The following is a 22,561-nucleotide window of genomic DNA, read 5'->3' as shown; positions in this document are numbered from 1 at the left end:
CTAATTCTCCTGTTGTTTCCTGACTTTCAGGAGACTATGCCTCCTCCCTCTCACACTGCCTTCTCTGGCCATCACCTGCCGTTTGTGGGTTTCACCTATACAAGTAAATGGTGAGTGTAATCCTCTGAATCACTGCTGGATTCAGGCTGTGGTGATGTGTGTGTTTTTGAGGAGTTGTTCCTGAGCTCACTCTAACTGGGTGAGATGAACTGGAAAGTGTGTTCCTGTTAAAATAAAAAATGTCTTTTTTTTTCTTAAAGAAATAGAAGGCTTCTTTCTTGCTTTCTTTTTTCGGTTTAATTTTCTGTCTGTTTTTCTCTCCATCTTTTTTTATTTTCTTTCTTTACGCCTGTCTTTGTCCTTACATCTCTCTTTCCTTCTTATTTTTCTGTCCGTATTTCTTTTTTTCAGTCTTTTTTTCTTTCTTTTTTTACATCTTTCTTTCTGCCTTTTTTTCTTAGTGTTTTTTTCTCTATTCCTCTTTTCCTCCTTCCTTTGTTTTTCTTTGTCTTTCTTTCTCTCTTCTGTTTTTTCTCTTATTTTGTCAATCTTTCTGACAAGTATAACACACATTTGTTTTGGACCCTATTAATTCTGATATGCCTAAATGAATGAATTAATCTTCCTAAACTGATAGTCCAGGAAAGGAGAGCGTTAGTCAAATAATCAGGGTTATCTCCATGGTAATTTGGTGAAACCTTGGATTAGAAATCTAATTTTCACCGTTTACTTGCCTTGTAGTTCCCTGTCGGACCGGGGCTGCCTCCGACAGCTGGCCGTGGATCCGGGTAAAGCAGGGCAGGACCAGTTGGACCTGGATGTCCAGCGCAGGCTAGAGGACAGCCTGGCCACTGAGGCCTATGAGAGAAGGATACGTCGCCTGGAGCAGGAGAAACTAGAGCTGAGTCGCAAACTGCAAGGTGAGCTTCTGCCAATGCCTCATCTGTTCTTAGTGTATGGTGGTGAATTGAACCTCCACTGGTTCAACAAACCCGGTCGTTTTCCCCTTTACAGAGTCGACTCAGGCTGTGCAGGCCCTGCAGCACCCAACAGGAGAGGGACCAGTCAGCTCCAACAAGGAAGTGGAGATCAGGAGCCTCAAGAGCGAGATCGACATTCTCAAGAAGCAGATCGCAGGTCAGGGTGTAAAAACAGACCGCCTCTGTAGAAACCCACACTGAAAGTCAAACTTCATGTTCTCACTCAAATGCATCCCTGTGTCAGACTCCGGCCAACTGGAGAAGCAGCTGGAGGACGTGACGTCGGCTCGCAGGGACCTGGAGGACTCGTCCAAACACATCAAGAGTCTGGAGAAGCGGATGAAGAGCCTAACACAGGAGAGGGATGACTTACAGAAGGTAAAAACTTACAGAAGGTAAAAACTCTCACCTCTGCTGCTCGTCTGATTTTTATTTCAGGTTTTCTGACCTAATCAGTGATGGAAGGGTTTTCCTTTAAGAATATTTCTACACTTTCACTGCATCCGTAATCCAGTTATACACAAATCTGTATAAACGGGGATCCTTAAAAAGGCTTAAAATGTTTTACACTAGTGTATCCAAAATGAAGGCCTTAAAATTTAATTTAAAAAATTTAATTTAGCCTTAAATATGCTAATGAAGTCTTAAAATGTTGTTGTGATAGAACAATTTAGTCTGTATGTAGTTTTTGTTTTTGCTGGACTTTTTTGCTGGACTTTCTGTTTAAGCTGCAAGCCGACATCATGATTGCTAAGTAGCTGCTAGCATACCTTTGCTAGCTAGTTGGACTTTTTGCATCCATCATTGGTAAGTGTAGATTTATTGCCAGTTGGCTAACCAATACGAGGCTAGCTGCGTTCTGTCCCAAAAAATCTGCAGGGGGTTCAGACTGTAGAGAATGTTGCAAAATATGTAATTTTCTTCTCTAAATTTCTGTCGTGGTTCAGGTCTTAAATTTAATTCATAATGGTCTTCAAAAAGTCTTAAAGTCTTAAATTTGACTTAAATTTGATTTGGTGAAACCTACAGAAACCCTGATGAAGATGGCTTTTTTTTTTTTTGGTAAACATTGAACTACAAAGTTTTGTTGAAGATGTGAAATGATTCCCGTTTCTCTCTCCGCTCTGAGCAGGGCCTTGTGGAGGCGGGTGAGAAAATGAAGTCCCAGTCTAAAGAGCTGAAGGAGGCCCACAGCCAGAGGAAGCTGGCCATGCAGGAGTTTTCTGAGCTCAATGAGAAGCTGACAGAGTTCAGGTAGAACCCTGCGCACTCGTGTTTTCCTGGACTAATTGTTCTGTCCTGAAACAAGGTTTTTTTGCTGTGCATAAAACCAGCAACCCTTAGATTTGAACTGTCCTGGCAGGTCTGTAAAGCAGCGCCTGGTTCGCCAGCTGCGTGACAAGGAGGAGGAGATGGAGAGCCAGAATCAGAGGGTGGAGGCTCTCCGCCTTGAGGTGCGAAAGGCTGAGAGGGCCAAGAAGGAGGTAGAGTAGATTCCCTGTGACTGGTAGCAACACCTTTCTCTGTCTGCACCTGCTGGTCGGTAAACACTTCAACCTCCGGTTAGCCTTCCACTTTTATTGCCTTTCCTCAGATCCTAGGTGTGGCTTTCTTTTACTCTTTAGTTTCACTCCCAAGTACCGACACCATCCATAATCAGAAAAGCTGTAGAATATAGTTACCAAAAAAACTATACTAACATCTCTAGGTTAGTGTTGTTTTCTTTCAAGGTCCTAAATGGTCTGGAAAGAATGTGGAATTAAAGTATTTTCTAGGATTGGGGAAGAATGGAAAAAGAAAATGAAGGATAAAAAAATTTATTTCCAGATGTGTGTTTCCACCTATCCATCCATCTGCCCATCCGTTTATCCAAAATGTGCTTAAAGGGGCAAAATTGACTATTTTGAGCTTCGCATCATGTTGTTCTTCCTTCATCAAAACGTACCTGGAGTGTTGGCCTTGATTCTTTCTTGTATGTTTGAGAAATCCTCAAACATACATCCTTTAATCTCCCATGGCAACCATTCAGCTGTGTTTTGTCTTGGTGGACCTAGCCCCGGATTCGAGGACAAAGCTATTCCTTGGTGCTGCAGTTTCTGTCCATTCAGCTCCTTCAGACTAGCCAGCAGCAATTAGCAAACACCTGGTGGAACTGAGTATCTGCTGAGCTACTTCTCAGTGAAACACTGGTAAAAATGTTGAGCGGTTAATAGTGGAGCCATATTCTGATGACTTCCTGCAGGTGTAGTTTCAGAAAGAGTAGGAGCTTCTTAAAGAGACAGAGGTCCAATTTAAGGCGTTAAATTACAAAATCAAAGTTCTTTAAGTCATATTTTATATATATCAAATTTTTATAATAACTGAACGTGACATAGATACTAGATAGTTAAATAAAATGGCACCATGTGTCTGGAAAACACATGTTACTGCCCCTTTAAGGGGGATGTGTAGGAATCATGTTCAGGAAGTCATATCAGCTGAATGTTGGTCTCCAATCAGTCCGCGTATGTCCATCACCAGATGGAGGTTCAGGCTGAGGAGCAAGCCGCCGAGGCTCAGAAAGAGAAGAAGTTGAGAGAGCGCAACGAGCAGTACAGCCGCCAGCTGGAGGAGGAACTGGAAGGACTTAAGGTGAGGATGCAGCACAGCACGTCCCATCCCAGGAATCCCGTTGCCGCTCTGTTTTTAAATCTCTAATCATTCTGGCTCTCCAGGTGAAGCAGGTCGGCTCTCCGGCCGCTCCGGCTTCAGCCGACCAGACGCAAGAGGTGGGGCGTCTGCGAGCGGAGATGGAGAAGAAGACGCTGCTGTACGAGGAGGAGTTGGCGCGCAGAGAGGCGCAGCACAGCACCGAGCTCAAGGCGCTGCGCAAAGAGCTGAGGGACGCCGAGAGCCAGCAGCTCAACCTGCAGAAAGAGATCCTGATGCTGAAAGACAAACTGGACAAGATCCGCCGGGAGAGGTGAGACTGTTCCTCTGTCTCTGCTCTGGCTTGTTAATCAGCAATCTGATCTGATCAAGACTTTTCATTTTATTTTATGTTTTTTTTTACAGTGGTGATACTGTGAGGTAATTACAGATAAATAGCTGTGATGTATTTGCTGTAGTCTCCCAGAGGATCCTGTCCTGATGACTGTCTTTTCTCAGAGTTCTTGTATAGCTACATTTTAAGCATGTTGTATACGGAGGACCAAAAGGGACAAAATTAAATAAAAATATAATTGAATTACTAATTAAATATGAAAAGGAAATATATAAATTCTTAATTAAATATTTAATATGTCATTAAATCATTAAAATGCAAATTTATATTGGTAGATCTGTCAAACTCAACTACTTCAGCCTCATTTTTTGAAAACCATCTTCAGATGGTAGATATTCACAATCTTTTCCTTGGAGATATTTTACAATTAACAGACTAGACGGAAAGTGGAATCATTTTCACAGAATCAGACTGAACTAGTGGAGTTCATCAGATGAGTTTTAGCCCCGCCCATAACCCCACCCCTCGACTTTGATGGCAAGTTTAACAGATCGAAGTATTTCATGGTGATTCTGCAGAAACCGTGAAATAATTAAATACACAATTAATTATACTATTTGACACTATTATAATATTGAATCTTATTGATTTTTAAAACATGTTTTATAAAATGTGTAATAAATACATAATTTAAACCTTTAATTCACCACTTAATTATTTTACGGTATATTTAATAAATTATTTAACGATGTTATTTATTTAATTTAGTCCCTTTTGTCGTTCTGTAGTTAGATATGTGTATGAACATTAATACCATCACAGAGATGGCTGCCCTGTTCTGATTTGTTGGCACAAATAATCTAATTTTTATCTTCTCAAGGCTTCAGCAAACTATTCAGCTGCTTGGGGCCCCAGAACTGATCTGGGGCCTCTGTGAGTCACATCACTGCTTTTTGTGTTGCAAATCTCTGCGCTCTGCGTGGGCTAGCAGGAGGTTTTCACGCTACGATAGCCTCCAGTAAAACCGCCGCTCTATTATGATATTAACCAAAAAAAAAAAAAAAAAAAAAAAGATGATGGCTGTCCTTTTAGTTTCCACACTATGGTGTCTGTACACTTTGAAACTAGAAACTTTTTCTTTAAATTCCTGTAAAACATAGCCAGCTGACCATGAAAATATAACTAAATCGACTCCGATTTCCTTAATTTTGGGTGATCAGCTGATACTTACCCACACTCTGCGCAACTAACAGTAGTCACCACCGCTGTTTTTTCAGACAAAAAAAATCTGAATTGGCTTTTTAAAAATCAGTGATCGGCCAGAAAACTGCAATCGGTGCATCCTTAGTGAAAATAAGGGTGGATGATGTTTTCCTGATATATTTTTAGAAGTAGTTGTTTTTACACCCCACATGTTTCAGTTTATTTTAGCCGTACAGTCCATTAACATTAGAGAACATGGTTGTCACTATGGGATAATTGATGTTAACTATAAGTTCTCCAAAAAGACTTCTGTTGAACAAGCAAAGAAAACCCCCATCGCAATAGGAGACGTAATTGTTAGTGAATTTTATCCGTCAGCAAGCGTTTTCCAGAGCGGCGTTCAGCCTGACAGAAAAAATAACCTGACACCACATGATTCATATTTATATTCAGGAAGCTTTAGAGGTTGTTTTTTAGCCCCGTAGACTTACCTTCCTGCCTGCTGCTGCTGATGTATTATTTTCACGGCTGCCTAATTCCTTTTTAAGCTCGCCGCTGGATCAGCTTCTAACTGCAGTAATGTGTCGGGCTTAAAAAAACGAGCGACAGCTTTTGGTTCAGTCTTTGATTCAGCTGCGACTCTCAGGAACAAAGAGAGTCACAGTTTAAAGAAAAGTCGAGCTGAAACACTCGGCTGTATATTTACCAAGTTTATTTGAGGAATATTTTCCAATGCAGCCACAGCCAGAGGTCAGGATCTCACTAACAGATGGTGGTTAAGTTCCTACAGTAACAGTGTGTGTGTGTGTGTGTGTGTTTTTTGCAGCCAAAACGAGCGTGAAGAGTTTGAGACGGAGTACAAGCAGAAATATGAGCGTGAAAGAATCCTCCTCACTGAGGAGAATAAGAAGCTGTCCAGTGAATTAGACAAGGTACAGTATGTGTTCCTGTGTCTAACAGAAGTCATTATGAATGCATACGAGTCTAAAACAGCTTTTATTTTTACTTTTCTGTAGTGCATTGTCAGCTTTTCCATGATTTGTTTGTCCCCATTACACACAGTCACTCTGAGACCCCCTCCCACCCCTAGTGCTGTAACCCCAGGTAACCCTTCTTGGAAAGCCTGTCGCATTCCTCCCTCCACCCCCTCTCTCCCAGCTATGCCAAAGAAATCACTGTACAATATTCCCCTCACAAACAGCCTGTAGCCTGTAGCACATTCGGATAGACGCTGGATCTAGCTGTGTTGACTTTGGAACCGGCTCCTGGAAGTTCAAAAAGGGCCCCCCCCCTTCAGCCTCCCTCTTTAAATGGTCTCTAATAACTGGAAGGCATTCTGACCTGTGGAGTACAATCTGAGTGTGTTTTTAAAGTCTGTAAGTGATAAAACACAGAGGGAAATCAGGAGAATCATGGCTGCCACTGCAGTCAAATCACTGAAGTGTGTTGTAGGTTTTTGAATTGTGTTGGATTGATTAGATCTGAATGCCAATGAAGACCTTGTTTTCTCCTCTATGATGAACGTCCTCATTGCTTTCTGGGTGTCTGTGCACCCTTTAAAAGTCTTAAACTTGTGTGTCTAAAATTAAGGCCTTAAAATGCTAAATTCATAAAAAAAAAAAAAAAAGTTAATCACAGGTCTTAAATTTTGTTGCAGCAGGACTTCTTAATCTTTTATAATCTATTTAGTTTGAGTTGCGCATAGACATCTTCACTCCATTCTGAATGGAAATAGTTGAGGCTATCGCTAGCCACCCGCTAATATGCTGTTACTAGTTAGCTAGCTTTCATTTGAAAGTGTAAATTTATCAGCAGTTGGCTGGACGAAGTTCATCTTCGCCACTGGCTCACTTCTGTTGCCAAACCACACGATGTCACGTATACTTGATTCAATGAACCTCAGCACTACTACAATATAAAATATGAATAGTCTTGAAAAGCATTAAATTAGAGTTGGTAAAACCTGTAGACACCCTGATGATTTTGTACCTGTAGACAAATAATTTTAAACCCAAATTGTTGCCATATTTATTTATAGGGGTACACTGATAAATGAACCCCAATTTCCTTACTTTTTGGATTACTTAAACTTGAGATTGTCATGAAAGAGAGCTGATTGACAGACCTGGCCACCAGGTCACATCTGCATGTTTGTGGTTAACAATAGTCATGCCAGTGTTGCCAAATTAGCCACCTTGTCACTATATGTAGTGACTTTTCAGAGACAAAAACATAAATATCAGTATTGACTGAAATTGGAATCTACAGGTCAGGCTTTTGAAAGATCAGTTATCAGCTAGAAAACTGCAGTCAGTGCAGCCCTATTTATTTATTTATGTATTTATTTATTCATTCATTTATTCATTTATTCATTCATTTATTCATTTATTTATTTATTTGAGAAGATAAATTACTTTGTAAATTATGCTAAAACCTTTTACTACGTTTTGGTTGTGGTCCATGTTTAAACCAACTGACAATAAAATACGACAATTTAAATCGGAAGAACTTTAAACAACTTCCTGGTGATCTATATAATTTATTTTAAGTTTATTTTAAGTATTTTAAGTTCAAGTTTCAGATTAAGATCATCACTTTTCAATAGTGGTTTAATTCCAGACTCATCCAGCAGTTCATGGCATCGTTTCAAAAATGAAAATTAAATATGAAGCAGCTGAAATAGCAAATGCATGAAGTGTCAAAGGGACGGTTGACCGCCACCCACCTTTGGGATTGTAAAACATTTACAAGCAAAAAGGTGTTTTCCAACTCCCTAAACCTTTTCTATCCAGTAAAGCTACCAAGAAGCTTCACAACTCTATAATTACTCACTAAGAGTTTCTAGTGGTCATTTCATCACCTGGCAGAACCTTTAAAATGGCTCTAAAAGCCATAATTACAATGACCTCATTGCGTCTGGATGTGAGGTCATGATTCTTTGCTACACCACGCTAAGACGTGTTTTTTTCTCTACAGCTTCTGTGAAGCTTTTCTGTTGTGAAATTAGACGGGAACGTTTCTTTGGAGAGGAAACCCAAAACAAGAGGAAGTTGGTCTCTGCTTGCTCGTCGCGTCACAATAAACGTGTCCACAAATTAAAGAGGATTGAGAAAAACAGTCAGGCAGTTTGAGACCTGCATTGATGTCGCCATGGTGACATCTACATAAACATACACACACAAGCCCCTATCGCTGAAAGGAATCAAAACAGAGTTCTCTTAACATTGGTGTGTAAATGGACGGACTCAGAGTTCTAATGCGGTCCAGTTAAAGTCTGTTAAACTCATTAGCCCACTTTTATTTTAACGTGTTTCATCAGTCAGATGTCAGGCGTCTGACGACAGCTTTATGATTGGGGACGTTTTCTGCTGCTCTCCCCCCAGTTGAGCGGGATGTTTGAGAAGGTGAACAACTCCAACCAGCAGCTGGAGGATGAGATGAGGGAGCTGGCTGACAAAAAGGAGAGCGTGGCCCACTGGGAGGCCCAGATCACCGAGATCATCCAGTGGTAAGACACAGCCGCCTTCTCAAGTGACCCAAAGCGCAGCCCTGACAGGCCTCTTACTTTTCCACTCGAGCCATGGCGTAGAAACACACACACACACACACACACACACACACACACACACACACACACACACACACACACACACACACACAGATTGGGTTCCTCTTCACTGTAAAGCTGCGGCGTGTCTCGCATACCTCTGAAGACGGTCGAGCCGCTTGACCCTCCCTTCCTCTCAGATCCTCTCCCATCACAGCTGACACTTCACCAACTGCTCTACCCCCCCCCTTTCCTCCCCACTTCTCAGTTGGACGGGCCTGAAGTCTTGGCATAGTGTGCATACCCCACACAGACACGCCGAACCACAGGAACACGCTTTCAGCTCCATAGCCGCAACGCATTCCTGACATGCACATACAAATGTTGAGCTGGGCACGTTTCCTCTGGAGGAATCTGGTAGCCAATGTCGCCCTCTGCTGGTGGAGCTTTGCCACGGCACAGGAGGAACTGCATGTCTGTATTAGTTCAGTTATTTCTCAGTAGACATTTAGAGCAAGAATTTTTTATTACATTTTTATTTTTTCTTAGCATTAACTGGTGAGAAAACAGCCCTAATATTGCAAGACAAAGTTGTCCAGCAGTAAGATAAAATAATACAAGAAAAAAGTCATAATTAGACAATAATAAAGTTATTTTACAAGAACAGTCATAATAATACGGGCATAAATTCAGTTGTAATTTTACAACTTTCTTCCGGTTATTTTTGTGTTTTTTATTCTGCCAATATTCTGACTTTATTCTCATAATTTAACAAAAAAAAAAAAAAAACTCTTCGTCTAACCCTACCACTCCATCATATTACACAAATAAATTTCCATTGCTTTTTTTTTCTGGGTTTTTCTAAACAACATTTACTGAACCAAACTGAATTTAATTGATCAACTTTCAAAGTTCTGAGCCAAAAGTCAATGTTCTGTAGATGTTCGCTTTTAAAGAATGGAGCAGTTTTTAAATGAGGATGTGTGTGTGTGTGTGTGTGTGTGTGTTGCAGGGTGAGTGATGAGAAGGACGCTCGGGGTTACCTTCAGGCTTTGGCCACTAAGATGACCGAGGAGCTGGAGGGTCTGAGAAACACCAGCCTTGGAGCGAGAGCAACGGTAAACAAACACAAACCGTTTTTATCATTCTCAGGGGACACTTTGTCTAAAGATCTGCCATGTTATTGTTGTAGTCTAACACTACCTGATGATGGTTTATGAAACTATTATGATGCATTATTTCTGACATGGGTCATTTAACAAGGGCGGATATTAATAAAGCCCATCCAAGCCCCTAATTTTCTTGGCGGCAACATTTATTTAAAACGCTCATCTGAACCAGAGTTTCTATAAAATGCTCCTCCAAAATGAATCAGTTCAGCAGAAAAAGCTACATAATGTTTTGTCGACACGTCAAGCATAACTTTGTATAGCTTCAGTCCTCAAAAATCTCTGGTTTTGTTCCCCATATGCAGGATTTTTGGTGAAGCGCTATGATAATAAAGCACCTTTTACTCTCTGTTGTGATATGACTTGTTGATCATCTTGATCTTAACATATTTCACACAAAAACAGAGGCTGTGATTTTTGAAGTTTGGCTTAAAAACGCATCATTTCCTCTGTGTTTCAGGACATGCCGTGGAAGATGCGACGCTTCGCCAAGCTGGACATGTCGGCCCGTCTGGAGCTGCAGTCGGCACTGGACACGGAGATCAAAGCCAAGCAGAGCATTCAGGACGAGCTGAATAAAGTCAAGGCGGACGGCATTTCCACCGAATGGTACGCCTTACTTTAGCGTTAACAGCCTAACGTACTGTAAGCGTCTCCCTGAACCAAATGTGATTCATTACAGTAAACTGAAGGAGGTGGAGAGTAGAAACCAGGAGCTGCTGGCTGAGATCGAGAGGCTGAAGAAGGAGACGGAGGAGCTACGGCTGCGAAGAGGTACGGCCTCATCCCTGCACTCTAGCATCTATTCTAGATGTTTCTGTTATTTAACGGGGAAGTATCATGTAAAATCGACTATTTTGAGCTTTGCATCATGTTATAATGTTATTCCTTTATCAAAAACATACCTGGAGTATTGCTTCGATTCCGTCACACGTTTGAGAAATCCCTTGTACTGGGACCTAACCCCACCTCCGAGACACAGCTGCTCCTTGGAGCTGCAGTTTCCGAGCTTCAAAGCTTCAGACCCACTCAGCTCCTTCAGACTAGCCAGCAGCAATTAGCAAACACCTGGTGGAACTGAGCATCTGCTGAGCTCATTAGAGGAGCTACCTCTAAGAGCAACGCTGGTAAAAAGGTTAATAAAGGAGCCTTGTTGTGAGTTTCAGAAAGAGGAAGAGTTTGTAAAGAGACAGAGGCCTGATTTCTTTTAAATCATATTTGATATATACAACATTTTTATAACAACTGAAGGTAACATAGTTCCTTGATTGGGCTATAGTATGGCACTATAATACTGACCCTTTAAAAATGCATCTTTTGATAACGACAATGGCCTTCTTCTGAGTAAGAGCTGTGTGTTCATGGATACCACATTTCTTCAGAGATTACCTCAGTGAAAGAGGATTTGGCTTTGCTCCAGCACACATATGTGAGACATGGTGTTGAGCTCGCGACACAAACATGCATTGTTGCTCCGGTCATATGAAACCTGCTCTGTATTCTTAAAAACGGTCCTGTGACCCGTTCTGTTCCAGTCAGCCTTTGATGCTCTAATTCCTAACCACAGCGGTGTTATTCGCTCCGGGTCTATAGGTGTCAAGCACCAGGATTCCCAGAATTCCTTCCTGGCTTTCCTCAACGCCCCCACCTCGGCCCTCGACCAGTTCGATGTGAGTTTGAATAAAGTCGCCGTCATCTGAAATGCTAACAATCATCTTATGTCGTCCACATGATTTTTGTTGATGTGAATTCTTCTGATTTTATTTTTTTTATTTGTTTTTGGTTGCTTTCTTTGCGTCACTCTGGTACATCAGGACTCTTATTCCTCATCCTCATCTTCTTTAATTGAGTTTTGGGAAGATGTAAGTTTAATCGTGGGTGTGTTATAAACTCGTGTAGATGTAGCTTTACCCTGTAGGACACTCAGAGGGCAGCCATGTTGGTTTAGGAAGAGGTATGTTTATTATCTGTTAATAACAGAGCTGAGAATCTACCAGCTACTTGTTTATATCCTCATTTTGCTGTTTATTAGATTGTTAGCTAGAATCTTAGATATAACAACACTTTATGTTTACTTTCCCGTACTTCCTTTTCCTTGTAATTGTGTTTTTTACATCAGTACTCATTTTAGCTCCCGTCATCAGAGCCCCTCAGTTGTACAAACAACAATCTAATGCAGTGCTTCCCAACTGAGACCTGTGTAACTGAAATATTGAATACATCTATTGTAAAAACCTCACATTGTTGCTGAAAACACTTTAGAGTGTTTCAGACTAGCAGGTTTCGGTAAGCACTGCCTGATGTCACCGAATCCTCCCCGCTCTCCCATCATCACGTTTCCTCCCTCAGTCTGTTGAAAGGTGTTTTCAGCTGCGTAATAATCACCGCTGTGTGTCTCTGTCACTCTCTGCCTCTCTTCTTGCCACTGAAGCGCTCGCCGTCCGTCGGCCCGACTAAAGGCAGACGTGTAAGCACCGCCGCTGCAGCTCTGCAGCTCCTCTCTCAATGTGTCATCTTGTTTCCTGTCGGTTGATCTGTGTGTGTGTGTGTGTGTGTGTGTGTGTGTGTGTGTGTGTGTGTGTGTGTGTGTGTGTGTGTGTCCGGCCGTCTGCATGGCAGCGGAGAAAAACTCTGTCTGTGTGTCCTGCTGTAAAGTATTCACATCCGTTGAACTTAACATTTTGGTACTTAGGTATTGGAACAATAGAGTAGCTCGTAGCTATAAAGTGAAAGAATAACATTCAGCCCCTTTTCACTCTGATACCCATAACAGCATTTCTACAGGTTTCATCAACTCAAATATTAGACTTTTTAAAGGCCATTATTAAGACTTGAATCTAGACCTTTCACAGTTACTAAATTGTCCCAGAAGTTATTGAAATAAATGACAATGTTGTTGTTTTGAGACCTTTTCAGGTGTAGTGGTAATGGTATAATAATGCAAAAACACATTCTCAAATATCAATAAACTTTCAATTTTAATGAAGATTTAACACATGAACTGGAAGAAATTTTAAATATCCAAAATAAATGACAAAAAAACAACAACAAATAAAATGAATTACAAAGTCTCTGAAAACAAAATTATCCTGTGTCACAACAGAAATGTATAACAGAAAATCATGTATTTCATATAGTTATGATATTTTTGTCCAGAGCGTAGCTTCTTACAGGTTGGCAACAGAAAAGAGACAGTGGCAAAACAAACGTTGCCCTGGCAACTGGAGATAATTTACACTTTTTTTGATGAAAGTTAAAAAGCTAGCTAGCTAGTTTGAGCATGTTAGCAGCTAGTTTGCGGTAGCCTGACCCCCTTCAAGTCACAGAACTCAATAACGGTGTCTACCCACGACTCAAACTTTTATCTGACAGAAAAATCTCACAAGGAAAATAAACTACAGAGAATATAAGAGTAAATAGCCCTGCCACGACAAAATGTAAGACCTGTGATTTAAGGCCGGCTTGCATTTTTTAAACAAATGTAAGATCTTTAAAGGCCTTAATGTCTTATTTAAAGGATGCTCTGACACTCTAAATAAAGAAAATCTGAGTTTTATGAAACCATTCTTCAGTTTCCTCCCATCTATGCTCTACATCGTGTTGCTCAGGTAAAATCTCACTAATGACATTGAAGTTTGTAACCCAACAAGGTGTGGAAAAGTTAAAGGGATGCGAATACCTCAGTGACACGGTCTACCTGTTTGTGTATGATGTGTGTGTGTGATGGCCTTGCATGGTTTGTGGTGTATTTGGTGCAGTTAACAGGGTCGTGGTGTTGTGATGTTAGAGAACATGAGGTGATTAAATTGGGGTCAGTTTAAGTGGACCACCTCCTGTCCTGTCCACCATCTTTATCTGTCAGCATGACTGCTGCATGTTTCTACTGATCCGTTTTACTTCCTGCTCTGTCCATCCTTTTCCTAACCGCCCAACTCTTCCTCTCCCCTCCTCTCTGTATTCTGCTCTCCTCAGGTGGACTCCATGGATAACTTCACCCCCTTCAGCACTCCGTCTCGGGAAGACGACCCCAAGTCCCATCTAAAGTCGCATTCCCGTTCCCCTTCCATGGCGAGCGACATGGAGCCGATAGAGGTCAGATAATCCAACTTGTTTTAGCCGAGCCGCCCACGGGAATTAGACAGGAATGTTTGGCACGCACAAAACACTTCCAAATATCCTGAGGAACAATTGTTAGTGGCATAAATAGCGTCTGCAGCTCATAGTGCTGCCACTGTTGGCTCAGTCATCCACTATGAATTACAGGTAATTTAGTTACGGAGAAGAATCCTGCAGCACAATAACAGCAAGAGAAACGATGTCTGATGGAGCAAATCAGCATTTTTCTGTTTAGACTTTTTTTTTTTTTTTTTGTTTATACGTTGTTGAACTGAACTGGAGTTTAGAGCCCAATCCAACCCAGATAACTTAAATTATACACACAAAGTAAACCCGACGTTTTATTTTTTATTTCTTCAAGCTTTCCTTAACATAACTACAAATACATAAACAAACTTGCATGCAAATTTCCAAAAAAAACAAACAAACAATAAAGTAGAATAAGAAAGAGGATGAGTGGTGTTCACTTAACATGTAAATAACTCCAACTGACTCATTATTTTAATTAAAATGTTACTGCTTTTGTTTTTAGGCCAACATGTAAGTCAGAAAGCTGTTTAAGTTTTTCCGTTTTTAGCTTTTGATGAACGTCTTCCAGTTCTATCTTGTTGCTTGTTGTGAGTCGTGTGCACATCATCTGGGATGTGTGATTGATGGGAGCAGAGCCGCTTGTTACAGTCTGATTGACTTCTGAACCTTACTTTCTTTATTTCCTCAACATAATTCTGGCCAGAATTTTGGCCGTAAATCCAAGCTCTGCATTGAAGAGATCGTTCATTAGCATTAAAAGTTATCTGTTTTGTTCTGCAGCTGATAGACCACCCAGGCCGAGCTGTTCAGACCCCCACCATGCGTTCAGGAGGTTACGGCAGCATCGGACGCTCCTCACCAAAGGTTAGGCTGTTTTTTTTGTTGTTGTTGTTTTTTTTAAGGAAGTAATCTAGGATCTCTCCCGGCTGAAACTTTGATAAACACTGTTTCTCATGTCCGCCTCCAACAGCCCAAAGCACATCAGTTTGTCGTCAAGTCCTTCAACGCTCCCACAAAGTGCAACCAGTGCACCTCCCTCATGGTGGGGCTCATCCGTCAGGGCTGCACCTGTGAGGGTAAGAAACCGGAAAACACAACCTGACAATAAACTGGATTCATATGGATCCTCCAAATCCTTGAAAACTCTTGATGTTAGATATTTTCAAGGTTTGGAAAGTGCTTGATTTCTGTTTTGTAATAAAACTCAATCTAATGCTTGATTGAAATCCCAAATTTGGAAGATGTTATTTGATGTATAGGTTGTGTTAGACATTTAAAAACATAACATTTATTATATTCTAGTTTACATTGTCCCTTCTGTAGATTGTATAAGACGATCACAAGGCATTATTAATAACAGTAATATATTATATAATAGTGATCTATTTTTTTTTTTTTTTTAGTTAATCTCCATTATTTTTGTCTCCAAAATGTGGTGCTGGAAAAGTTTGAAAATTCACCTTGAAAGTGCTTGAATTTTACTGATTTTTTTTCCCCATTTTGCAGGTTGAGTTCTTGATGCACCTTCATGTTTTTGCTTTGTGTTTGTTGTGTGTTCAGTGTGTAATTTTTCCTGCCACGTAACTTGTGCGGACAAAGCTCCAGCTGTGTGTCCCGTGCCCCAGGACCAGACCAAGGGCCCGCTGGGCATCGACCCCCAGAGGGGCATCGGTACTGCGTACGAGGGCTATGTGAGGGTGAGTGATCTGAGAAACCAGAGCCCCACAGAGCCAAACGTTTTCCTGAAGCTGAGCTCCGCTCCGTCTGCAGGTTCCCAAACCCACCGGCGTGAAGAAGGGCTGGCAGAAAGCCATGGCTGTGGTGTGTGACTTCAAACTGTTTCTCTATGAGCTGGGCGAAGGGAAGGCCGCCCAACCGAGCGTCATCGTCAGCCAGGTGTTGGATATGAGGTAAACCGACAGAGACGAGGACAACAGCATCAAGAACAATATGAGTTCCAGTAACATGACCAAAGTCACCGTTCAGAACAGAATCAAACCTAATTACTACTTATAACATGAGTACATGTCTGTCTGTGGTTCTGCCAAAGCAAACTTAGTTCAGACTAATTATCACTGAATCACGATGCACCCAGAACTGGACATCCTTCATGCAGGGATTTGATTGTTGCTGGGCAATTTTCAAGAGCTTTAGCTACAAGTTTAAATAGAAGAAGCTTTGACCTGCGTGTTTAACCTTTGACCTCTGCCTATCTCACAGGGACGAGGAGTTTTCAGTCAGCTCCGTTTTGGAGTCGGATGTCATCCACGCCAGCCGCAAGGACATACCCTGCATATTCAGAGTGAGGGGCTCTGCTGCTGCTTCCTTCTTAAAACACTGTTTGATTTGTGCTTCTTCTGACCTCTGACCTCTGCTCTCTCTGTCTCTCCAGGTGACGGCGTCCCAGCTCTCCCCCTCCAGCAGCCACAAGGCGTCCATCCTGATCCTGGCCGACAGCGACCAGGAGAGGAACAAGTGGGTGTGTCTGCTCAACGAGCTGCACCGCATCCTGAAGAAGAACAAGCTGAAGGAGCGCTTCGTCTACGTCCCCAAGGAGGCGTACGACTGCACCCTGCCCCTCATCAAGACCACCCAGTCTGCTGCTATCATAGGTGGGCCAACAGAGATTCCTACTGTCAGACAGTTAAAGGACTGGAGTCCTCTGTTTTTTATTTTTACCCTCCGGGTCCTTAAATGGTGGTCTTTCTCCGTTTAATCTGCCTTCAGATCATGAGCGCGTCGCCCTCGGCAACGAAGAAGGCCTCTTTGTCATCCATGTCACCAAAGATGGTAAGATCACACTAACATGATTATCATTCTGGTTCATTCACCTCTGAACTGGTAGGATGAAGAGGAAGAGGATGTCTGTGCATTCTTAAAGTCTTAAACTGCCTTAAATGCATTTTAAAAATTCAGCTTTGTCATGGCAACACTACTTAATCTCATATATTTTATGTAGTTTTGTTTTACCTCACAGGACTTTCCATCAGCTGATAGTTTGAGTCGCATGCAGACATCTTATGTATCTGACTCGAGGTGGTTCATTAATGATCGCCAGTTTGCAGGATGATGTTAATCTTCGCCTTCAGCTGCCAACACATGTGATGCTACATGCATTATGTACAAAAAGCTTTGCACAGAAAACGGTGGAGGCGGCTAGTACTAGCGCTAGTATTTGCTGCGACTCAAACATGGTGGTCAGTCAAAACTCCTACATACTGAAAAATTTTATTTCAACGCAACTGTTACTGTTGAGGGAAATACAGAGGAGGAGGAGATTGAGGAAAAGGAGCAGAGCATAGAACCACAACAAAATAGAGCCTCAGATGGCAATCATTCTGTTTTCTGAAGTTCTGAAGTAAGAATGTGACATTTTCTGTAGTTAATCTAACAACTGGAAACATTTCTTCCTCCATAAATATATATTTATTTAAGACCTGTGTTACAGGTCTTAAATTTCATCCATAATGGACATAACTCTTTTTGTAGAAATAATCCGTGTGGGAGACAACAAGAAGGTCTACCAGATCGACCTGATTCCCCAGGAGCAGCTGCTGGCCGTCATCTCGGGGCGGAACCGCCACGTCCGCCTCATACCCACCCAGGCGCTGGACGGCCGCGAGACCGAATCCAACAAGCTGGCCGAAACGAAAAACTGCCAGAGTCTGGTGTCGGGGCCGGTCCGGAACGGCTCCCTCACCTGCCTCTGTGTGGCCATGAAGAGTAAAGTCATCTGCTACGAGGTGAGGAGGAGTCGGACAGGCTCTGGACGGTCCGCACGGCAGGACCTATTTTCCTAGACAATGTTATAATTCTCTTAATGGCTAATAATTGTCATAATTTAGTCCAAAGGTTATTATGCAGTATAAAATTGTGTATTGAATTCATGGAACTGTAAGGTAATTATGCCGTGGATGCGCCCTCTGGTGGACTCAACATTGACATATCAAGACCTTTACTTTTATAATAATACCAGGGTCTGATCATCCTTAGAAAGTCTTAAATTCATATCTAAAATTAAGGCCATAAAATGGCTTTGATACATAAAAAAAAATGTAAGTTGGCCTTAAATACATTAATGGAGGTCTTATATTTTGTTGTGGCAGGACTATTTGACGTAGTATTTTTTCATTGGACAATTCAGCCAGGCAAAAGTTTGAGACATGTGACCATCTTCATTACATTCTGGCTCAAGGTGGTTGAGGCTACTGCTAACTAGCTGCTAATATACCCTTCCTAGCTAGCTAGCAAGCTTTTTTATGTGTTTATTATGGGCATAATGCCAGGTTCCCAGTTTTTGCTATTCTTGATTGTAATGAACCAACTATTCCCTTATAGTGTTTTCAGTCTTAAATTTTATTCAAGGTAGCATTAAGGTCTTAAAAACTCTTACATTGACTTGCTGAAGGCTGCAGATGCCCTGATCACATATTTAATGAGATTTACTAAAAATGTTATCAAACTATACAACAGTGAACCCATGTGATCACGGGAAGCACTAATTTATTACTGTCTTTCCTCACGTTTGATTATTGTACACAGGCACATAAATTTACTTGATTTGTTTTATTTTTTTTAAAGAGTCAGGCTAGCAAAATGAGGGTAAACCTTTTTTTATATTTAATTCTTGTGTTCTCTCTAAATCATATAGTATTTTTACAATTACAATAAAATACAAAAAAAAAAAAAATAGAAATAAAAATGCCATCTCTGGAAGTATTTCTGCTAGCGCCTGTGCTAATTAGCTAATGCTATGGATCATGCAGTGACATCTTCAGGTTTCTTTTGACCCTGAGCTCATGTGAAATTAAAGACTTTCCTGTCCTGCAGGTGAATAAGGGGAAATCTCGCCACCGAGTGCTGCGGGAGCTGCAGGCCCCGGGGCCCGTCCAGTGGATGGGGCTGCTCAGCGAGCGTCTTTACGTGGGCTACCAGTCCGGCTTCACGCGCTATAGGTTTCCTCCTTTTGGATTACAGTGGATCACACACATACACACACACACGTGTTGAATCCATCAAAGTAACCCAATGCCGTCCGCAGTGTCCATGGCGACGTGTCCCCGGTCAGCCTGCTGCACCATGAGGACCACACCCTGGCCTTCATCCCACAGCAGGGCCTGAGCGCGCTGTGCGCCGTGGAGATCTCCAGCAAGGAGCTGCTGCTGTGCTTCAGCTCCATCGGGGTCTATGTAGACTCTCAGGGTCGGAGGTCACGGCAGCAGGAGCTCATGTGGCCGGCTCATCCCAGCGCCGCCTGTGAGTTGGACCGGGTTCAAACACACACAAAAAGATTTAAAAAAAAAGGAAAACCTGATTCCTGTAGCTCAGTGTGTTCTTGTGTCCAGGCTACAACGCCCCCTACCTGTCGGTGTACAGTGAGAACGCCGTGGATGTGTTTGATGTGAATACCATGGAGTGGATCCAGACCATTCCTCTGAAGAAGGTCTGTGTCTCTGGGGCGCCATCTGGTGGAGAGAGAATAATGTTCATCACTGTCTCAGTGTTAATGACGACAGGTTTCTCTTCTGCTGCTGTAGGTGCGACCTCTGAATGTTGATGGATCTCTGAACCTGCTGGGCCTGGAAACGGTGCGCCTGATCTACTTTAGAAACAAGATGGCTGGTAAGAGCGCTTTCTGCGTCGACCTAAACTCTTCCTACTAACAAGAAAGCATCTTGGAGTAAAATTCCTTGGAAAAGATTGATATCTCACAGTATTCCATATTTAGTCACCTTTGAATCACAAACAACTATTTTACTAGGATTTATCACTGAAATAAAATTATGTGTCGGTTCCTATTTTTTGGCAAATAAAAATCGGCTCCCTTTACTCCGATACCCCTAAATAAATTACAACATAACTGATTGCTATTGATAGTCAAATAATTAGTCTAGCTTTGTGTAATTTAATCTTAATACATTTCTGTGAAGGCCTCAGTTTTGCTATTTGGCCAACAAAATAGAAATCAATCGATGGCAGAAAAAATCTGGAAATTAATTATTTCTTTTTTTAACAATACAATGGTCAAACCCCTTTTTATGTTTTTCATCTTTAATATCTTAAGATATAGAGATTTCATAAAAATGCTGTTTATTATTGAGCAGGTAAAACTAACACAGGAAAGTTTTCACTCTTCGTGTTTGATTGTGTAAAGTTTTGACTCTGGAGGGTTTGATGCGTATGAGCAACATGATTTTCAGTTTTCATGAAGATAAAGTTAAAAACCAGGAAGTGAACATCACATAAAACCCAGTAGGACTTTAAAGTTTTAGGGGTGTGAATAGTTAAACTGAAGTGAATGAGAGGAGATGAAGGTGTTCGTGTCTCAGTGGTTGGCTAGAAGTGAGGAAGACTCCTGCTTTGGTGTTTCAGAGGGGGATGAGCTGGTCGTCCCGGAGACGTCAGACAACAGCAGGAAGCAGATGGTGCGCAACATAAACAACAAGCGGCGCTTCTCCTTCAGGATACCAGAGGAGGAGCGGCTGCAGCAGAGGAGGTAGTGCCCGGTGCCGGCCCTGGTTCTGATCTGTGTGTCTGCTGTTTCCGGGTCCTGTTCGCTCACCTTTGTTCCTGTGTCGTCACGGTTACAGAGACATGCTGCGAGATCCAGAAATGAGGAACAAGCTGATCTCCAACCCCACCAACTTCAACCATGTGGCCCACATGGGACCAGGAGACGGGATCCAGATCCTGAAAGATCTCCCTATGGTACGAGCACACACACCGACCACAGGGAAACACACCGCAGGGCAAGAGTGTTCAATGTTGTGACATCCGGACTGATTTTTAAAATTTATTTATTTATTTATTTTCTTCAGCCTTCTCCTTCTCGCTATTAAAAATTAAATTAGGACAAAACTGCCATTTTTAAATCAAAATTGTGCAAAAATGTTAGATGGCGCACAAAATGAGCATCTTTTCAAAGATTTATGCTTTGTTTTTATTGTCATGGTAACTGAGACCACATCTAGAGCACCAAAATCTCCTTTTAATTACCATATTAAGGAGACAGTGCTATGTAAAGTTGACCTTTTTGAGCATTACATCATGTTATATTATTATTCCCTCATCAAAAGCATACATGTAGTGTTGTTTTGATTCTTTCATGCATGTTTGAGAAATCCTTCAAGTACGTAGAAATTTTATTAGAAGAGTACTATTCACAGATAAAATCACAAAGCACTTCACAAAACACACAGGAAAAGCACACCAAACATGTCATTAAATTAAAAGCCTGTCGGAGGCTGTTTTACTTACTCCTACAGACTAGCCAGCAGCAATTAGCATTACCTGGTGGAACTGAGCATCTGCTAAGCTCATTATAGCAGCTACTTCTCAAGGTGACTCTGTTAAAGCATTTTTAAAGGGTTAATAAATGAGCCACTTTGGCGAGGTTTCAGAAAGAGCAGGAGTTTCTTAAAGAGACAGAGGCCTAATTTCCAAGTTTTAAATTTGTAAGTCAAATTTCTTTTAAGTCATATTTTTTTTTTTTTTTTTTTTTTTGTTGGAGATTTTAGTTTTATAAAATATTTATTTATGGCCCCTGTGACAAAAAGTTCTGGACACCCCTGCTGTAGAAGCTTCTTCACGGTTTAGTTCTCACTTAGACCAAAAAAACAAAACTACTTCTGCACTGCTGGAGCTGCTCCATCCTTCACCATGTTATGTAGCTACAGACGGAATGAAGGTCAGCTTGTTATGTTCAGATCCACCACAGTGTGTGTGTGTTTTAGTCTGAGCATGCTGTGCACTCACTGCCGCCCCCCTCCCTCACACTGCACCCCCCCTCCCCCCCTCCTGTCCACTTGCTGCGTTTAAAGCAGAACGTCCGTGTTCAGGAGACCCGGGCGGGGTTCAGCGGCTCCGTCAGCATCCCCTCCATCACCAAGAACCGGGGGGAGCCGGGCCGCTCCATGAGCGCCAGCAGTGGACTGGGCATACGTGAGTATTGGAGGCTGACGTTTCCAGATGTGGTTTCAGTTTGGTGCCTTTAGCTGACTTGTTTTCCTCCGGGTCCAGGCTCGTCGTCTCAGAACGGCAGCGCTCTGCGCAGGGAGCTGTCCGGGGGAAGCTACGGGTCCAAACGCCAGACCATGACCTCGCCCTCCGAGAGCTCCCTGTCCTCTGGCGGGGGGATGGACTGCGGCGATGCTCCGCTCTCCCAGTTCGACAGAGAGGTCAGTAGGCAGGCTGAACCCCGACATGCAGCCGCATGTGTGGTCGGTTCTACAACATCTGACTCATTCCAGTTTGGACCCCTCAAGACTGAAGTTACTTTAACTAACCATTCAAAACAATCATTCCACAGAAGCATTAGAGTCTGTATGGAGACTAAACCAGCCGACTGTGTTGAGCTTTTTCACATGTTGTCACAACCACAAACTCCATCCTGTTAAATTTACATGATGGATCAGCAGAGGAGTGAGGAATGCTGGAGGAATTTGTGAAATATTTGACTTTCAAATCCTTGTGTGAAAGCATTGGTACCTCCAGGATGTCATGATAGTTTTTGTGATTCTTTGTTTTAATCAAA

General features: G+C 42.0%; 1 protein-coding gene across 10 annotated transcripts in view; it reads left to right on the top strand.

Annotated features, from left to right (window-relative positions):
- Positions 1–22,561, top strand: part of cdc42bpab (CDC42 binding protein kinase alpha (DMPK-like) b) — a 53,257-nt gene that overhangs the window by 23,182 nt on the left and 7,514 nt on the right. For 2 of the 10 annotated variants that reach the window (XM_015032553.1, XM_015032545.1), the window contains exons 9-42: positions 31–110; positions 742–920; positions 1,015–1,137; positions 1,225–1,358; positions 2,113–2,234; positions 2,344–2,464; positions 3,501–3,611; positions 3,695–3,942; positions 4,035–4,049; positions 5,993–6,098; positions 8,550–8,674; positions 9,726–9,831; positions 10,343–10,491; positions 10,565–10,656; positions 11,476–11,552; positions 11,697–11,744; positions 12,314–12,349; positions 13,855–13,974; positions 14,809–14,892; positions 14,999–15,104; positions 15,589–15,725; positions 15,799–15,938; positions 16,249–16,330; positions 16,421–16,640; positions 16,756–16,818; positions 17,518–17,771; positions 18,859–18,983; positions 19,070–19,284; positions 19,374–19,471; positions 19,566–19,650; positions 20,401–20,524; positions 20,619–20,736; positions 21,852–21,969; positions 22,048–22,205. In XM_015032553.1, the coding sequence (XP_014888039.1) occupies positions 31–110; positions 742–920; positions 1,015–1,137; positions 1,225–1,358; positions 2,113–2,234; positions 2,344–2,464; positions 3,501–3,611; positions 3,695–3,942; positions 4,035–4,049; positions 5,993–6,098; positions 8,550–8,674; positions 9,726–9,831; positions 10,343–10,491; positions 10,565–10,656; positions 11,476–11,552; positions 11,697–11,744; positions 12,314–12,349; positions 13,855–13,974; positions 14,809–14,892; positions 14,999–15,104; positions 15,589–15,725; positions 15,799–15,938; positions 16,249–16,330; positions 16,421–16,640; positions 16,756–16,818; positions 17,518–17,771; positions 18,859–18,983; positions 19,070–19,284; positions 19,374–19,471; positions 19,566–19,650; positions 20,401–20,524; positions 20,619–20,736; positions 21,852–21,969; positions 22,048–22,205 (4,119 nt within the window). Of the gene's footprint in view, positions 1–30; positions 111–741; positions 921–1,014; positions 1,138–1,224; positions 1,359–2,112; positions 2,235–2,343; positions 2,465–3,500; positions 3,612–3,694; positions 3,943–4,034; positions 4,050–5,992; positions 6,099–8,549; positions 8,675–9,725; positions 9,832–10,342; positions 10,492–10,564; positions 10,657–11,475; positions 11,553–11,696; positions 11,745–12,313; positions 12,350–13,854; positions 13,975–14,808; positions 14,893–14,998; positions 15,105–15,588; positions 15,726–15,798; positions 15,939–16,248; positions 16,331–16,420; positions 16,641–16,755; positions 16,819–17,517; positions 17,772–18,858; positions 18,984–19,069; positions 19,285–19,373; positions 19,472–19,565; positions 19,651–20,400; positions 20,525–20,618; positions 20,737–21,848; positions 21,970–22,047; positions 22,206–22,561 lie in introns of all 10 variants that reach the window. The other 8 variants (XM_015032551.1, XM_015032544.1, XM_015032548.1 and 5 more) reach the window with 7 other exon arrangements.

The sequence above is a fragment of the Poecilia latipinna genome, unplaced genomic scaffold, assembly GCF_001443285.1.
Source record: "Poecilia latipinna isolate Pla-1442-1.1 unplaced genomic scaffold, P_latipinna-1.0 Scaffold244, whole genome shotgun sequence".
Classification (NCBI taxonomy): Eukaryota; Metazoa; Chordata; class Actinopteri; order Cyprinodontiformes; family Poeciliidae; genus Poecilia; species Poecilia latipinna.
The sequence above is the reverse complement of the archived record's forward strand: the minus strand, read 5'-3'. Positions and strand labels throughout refer to the sequence as shown.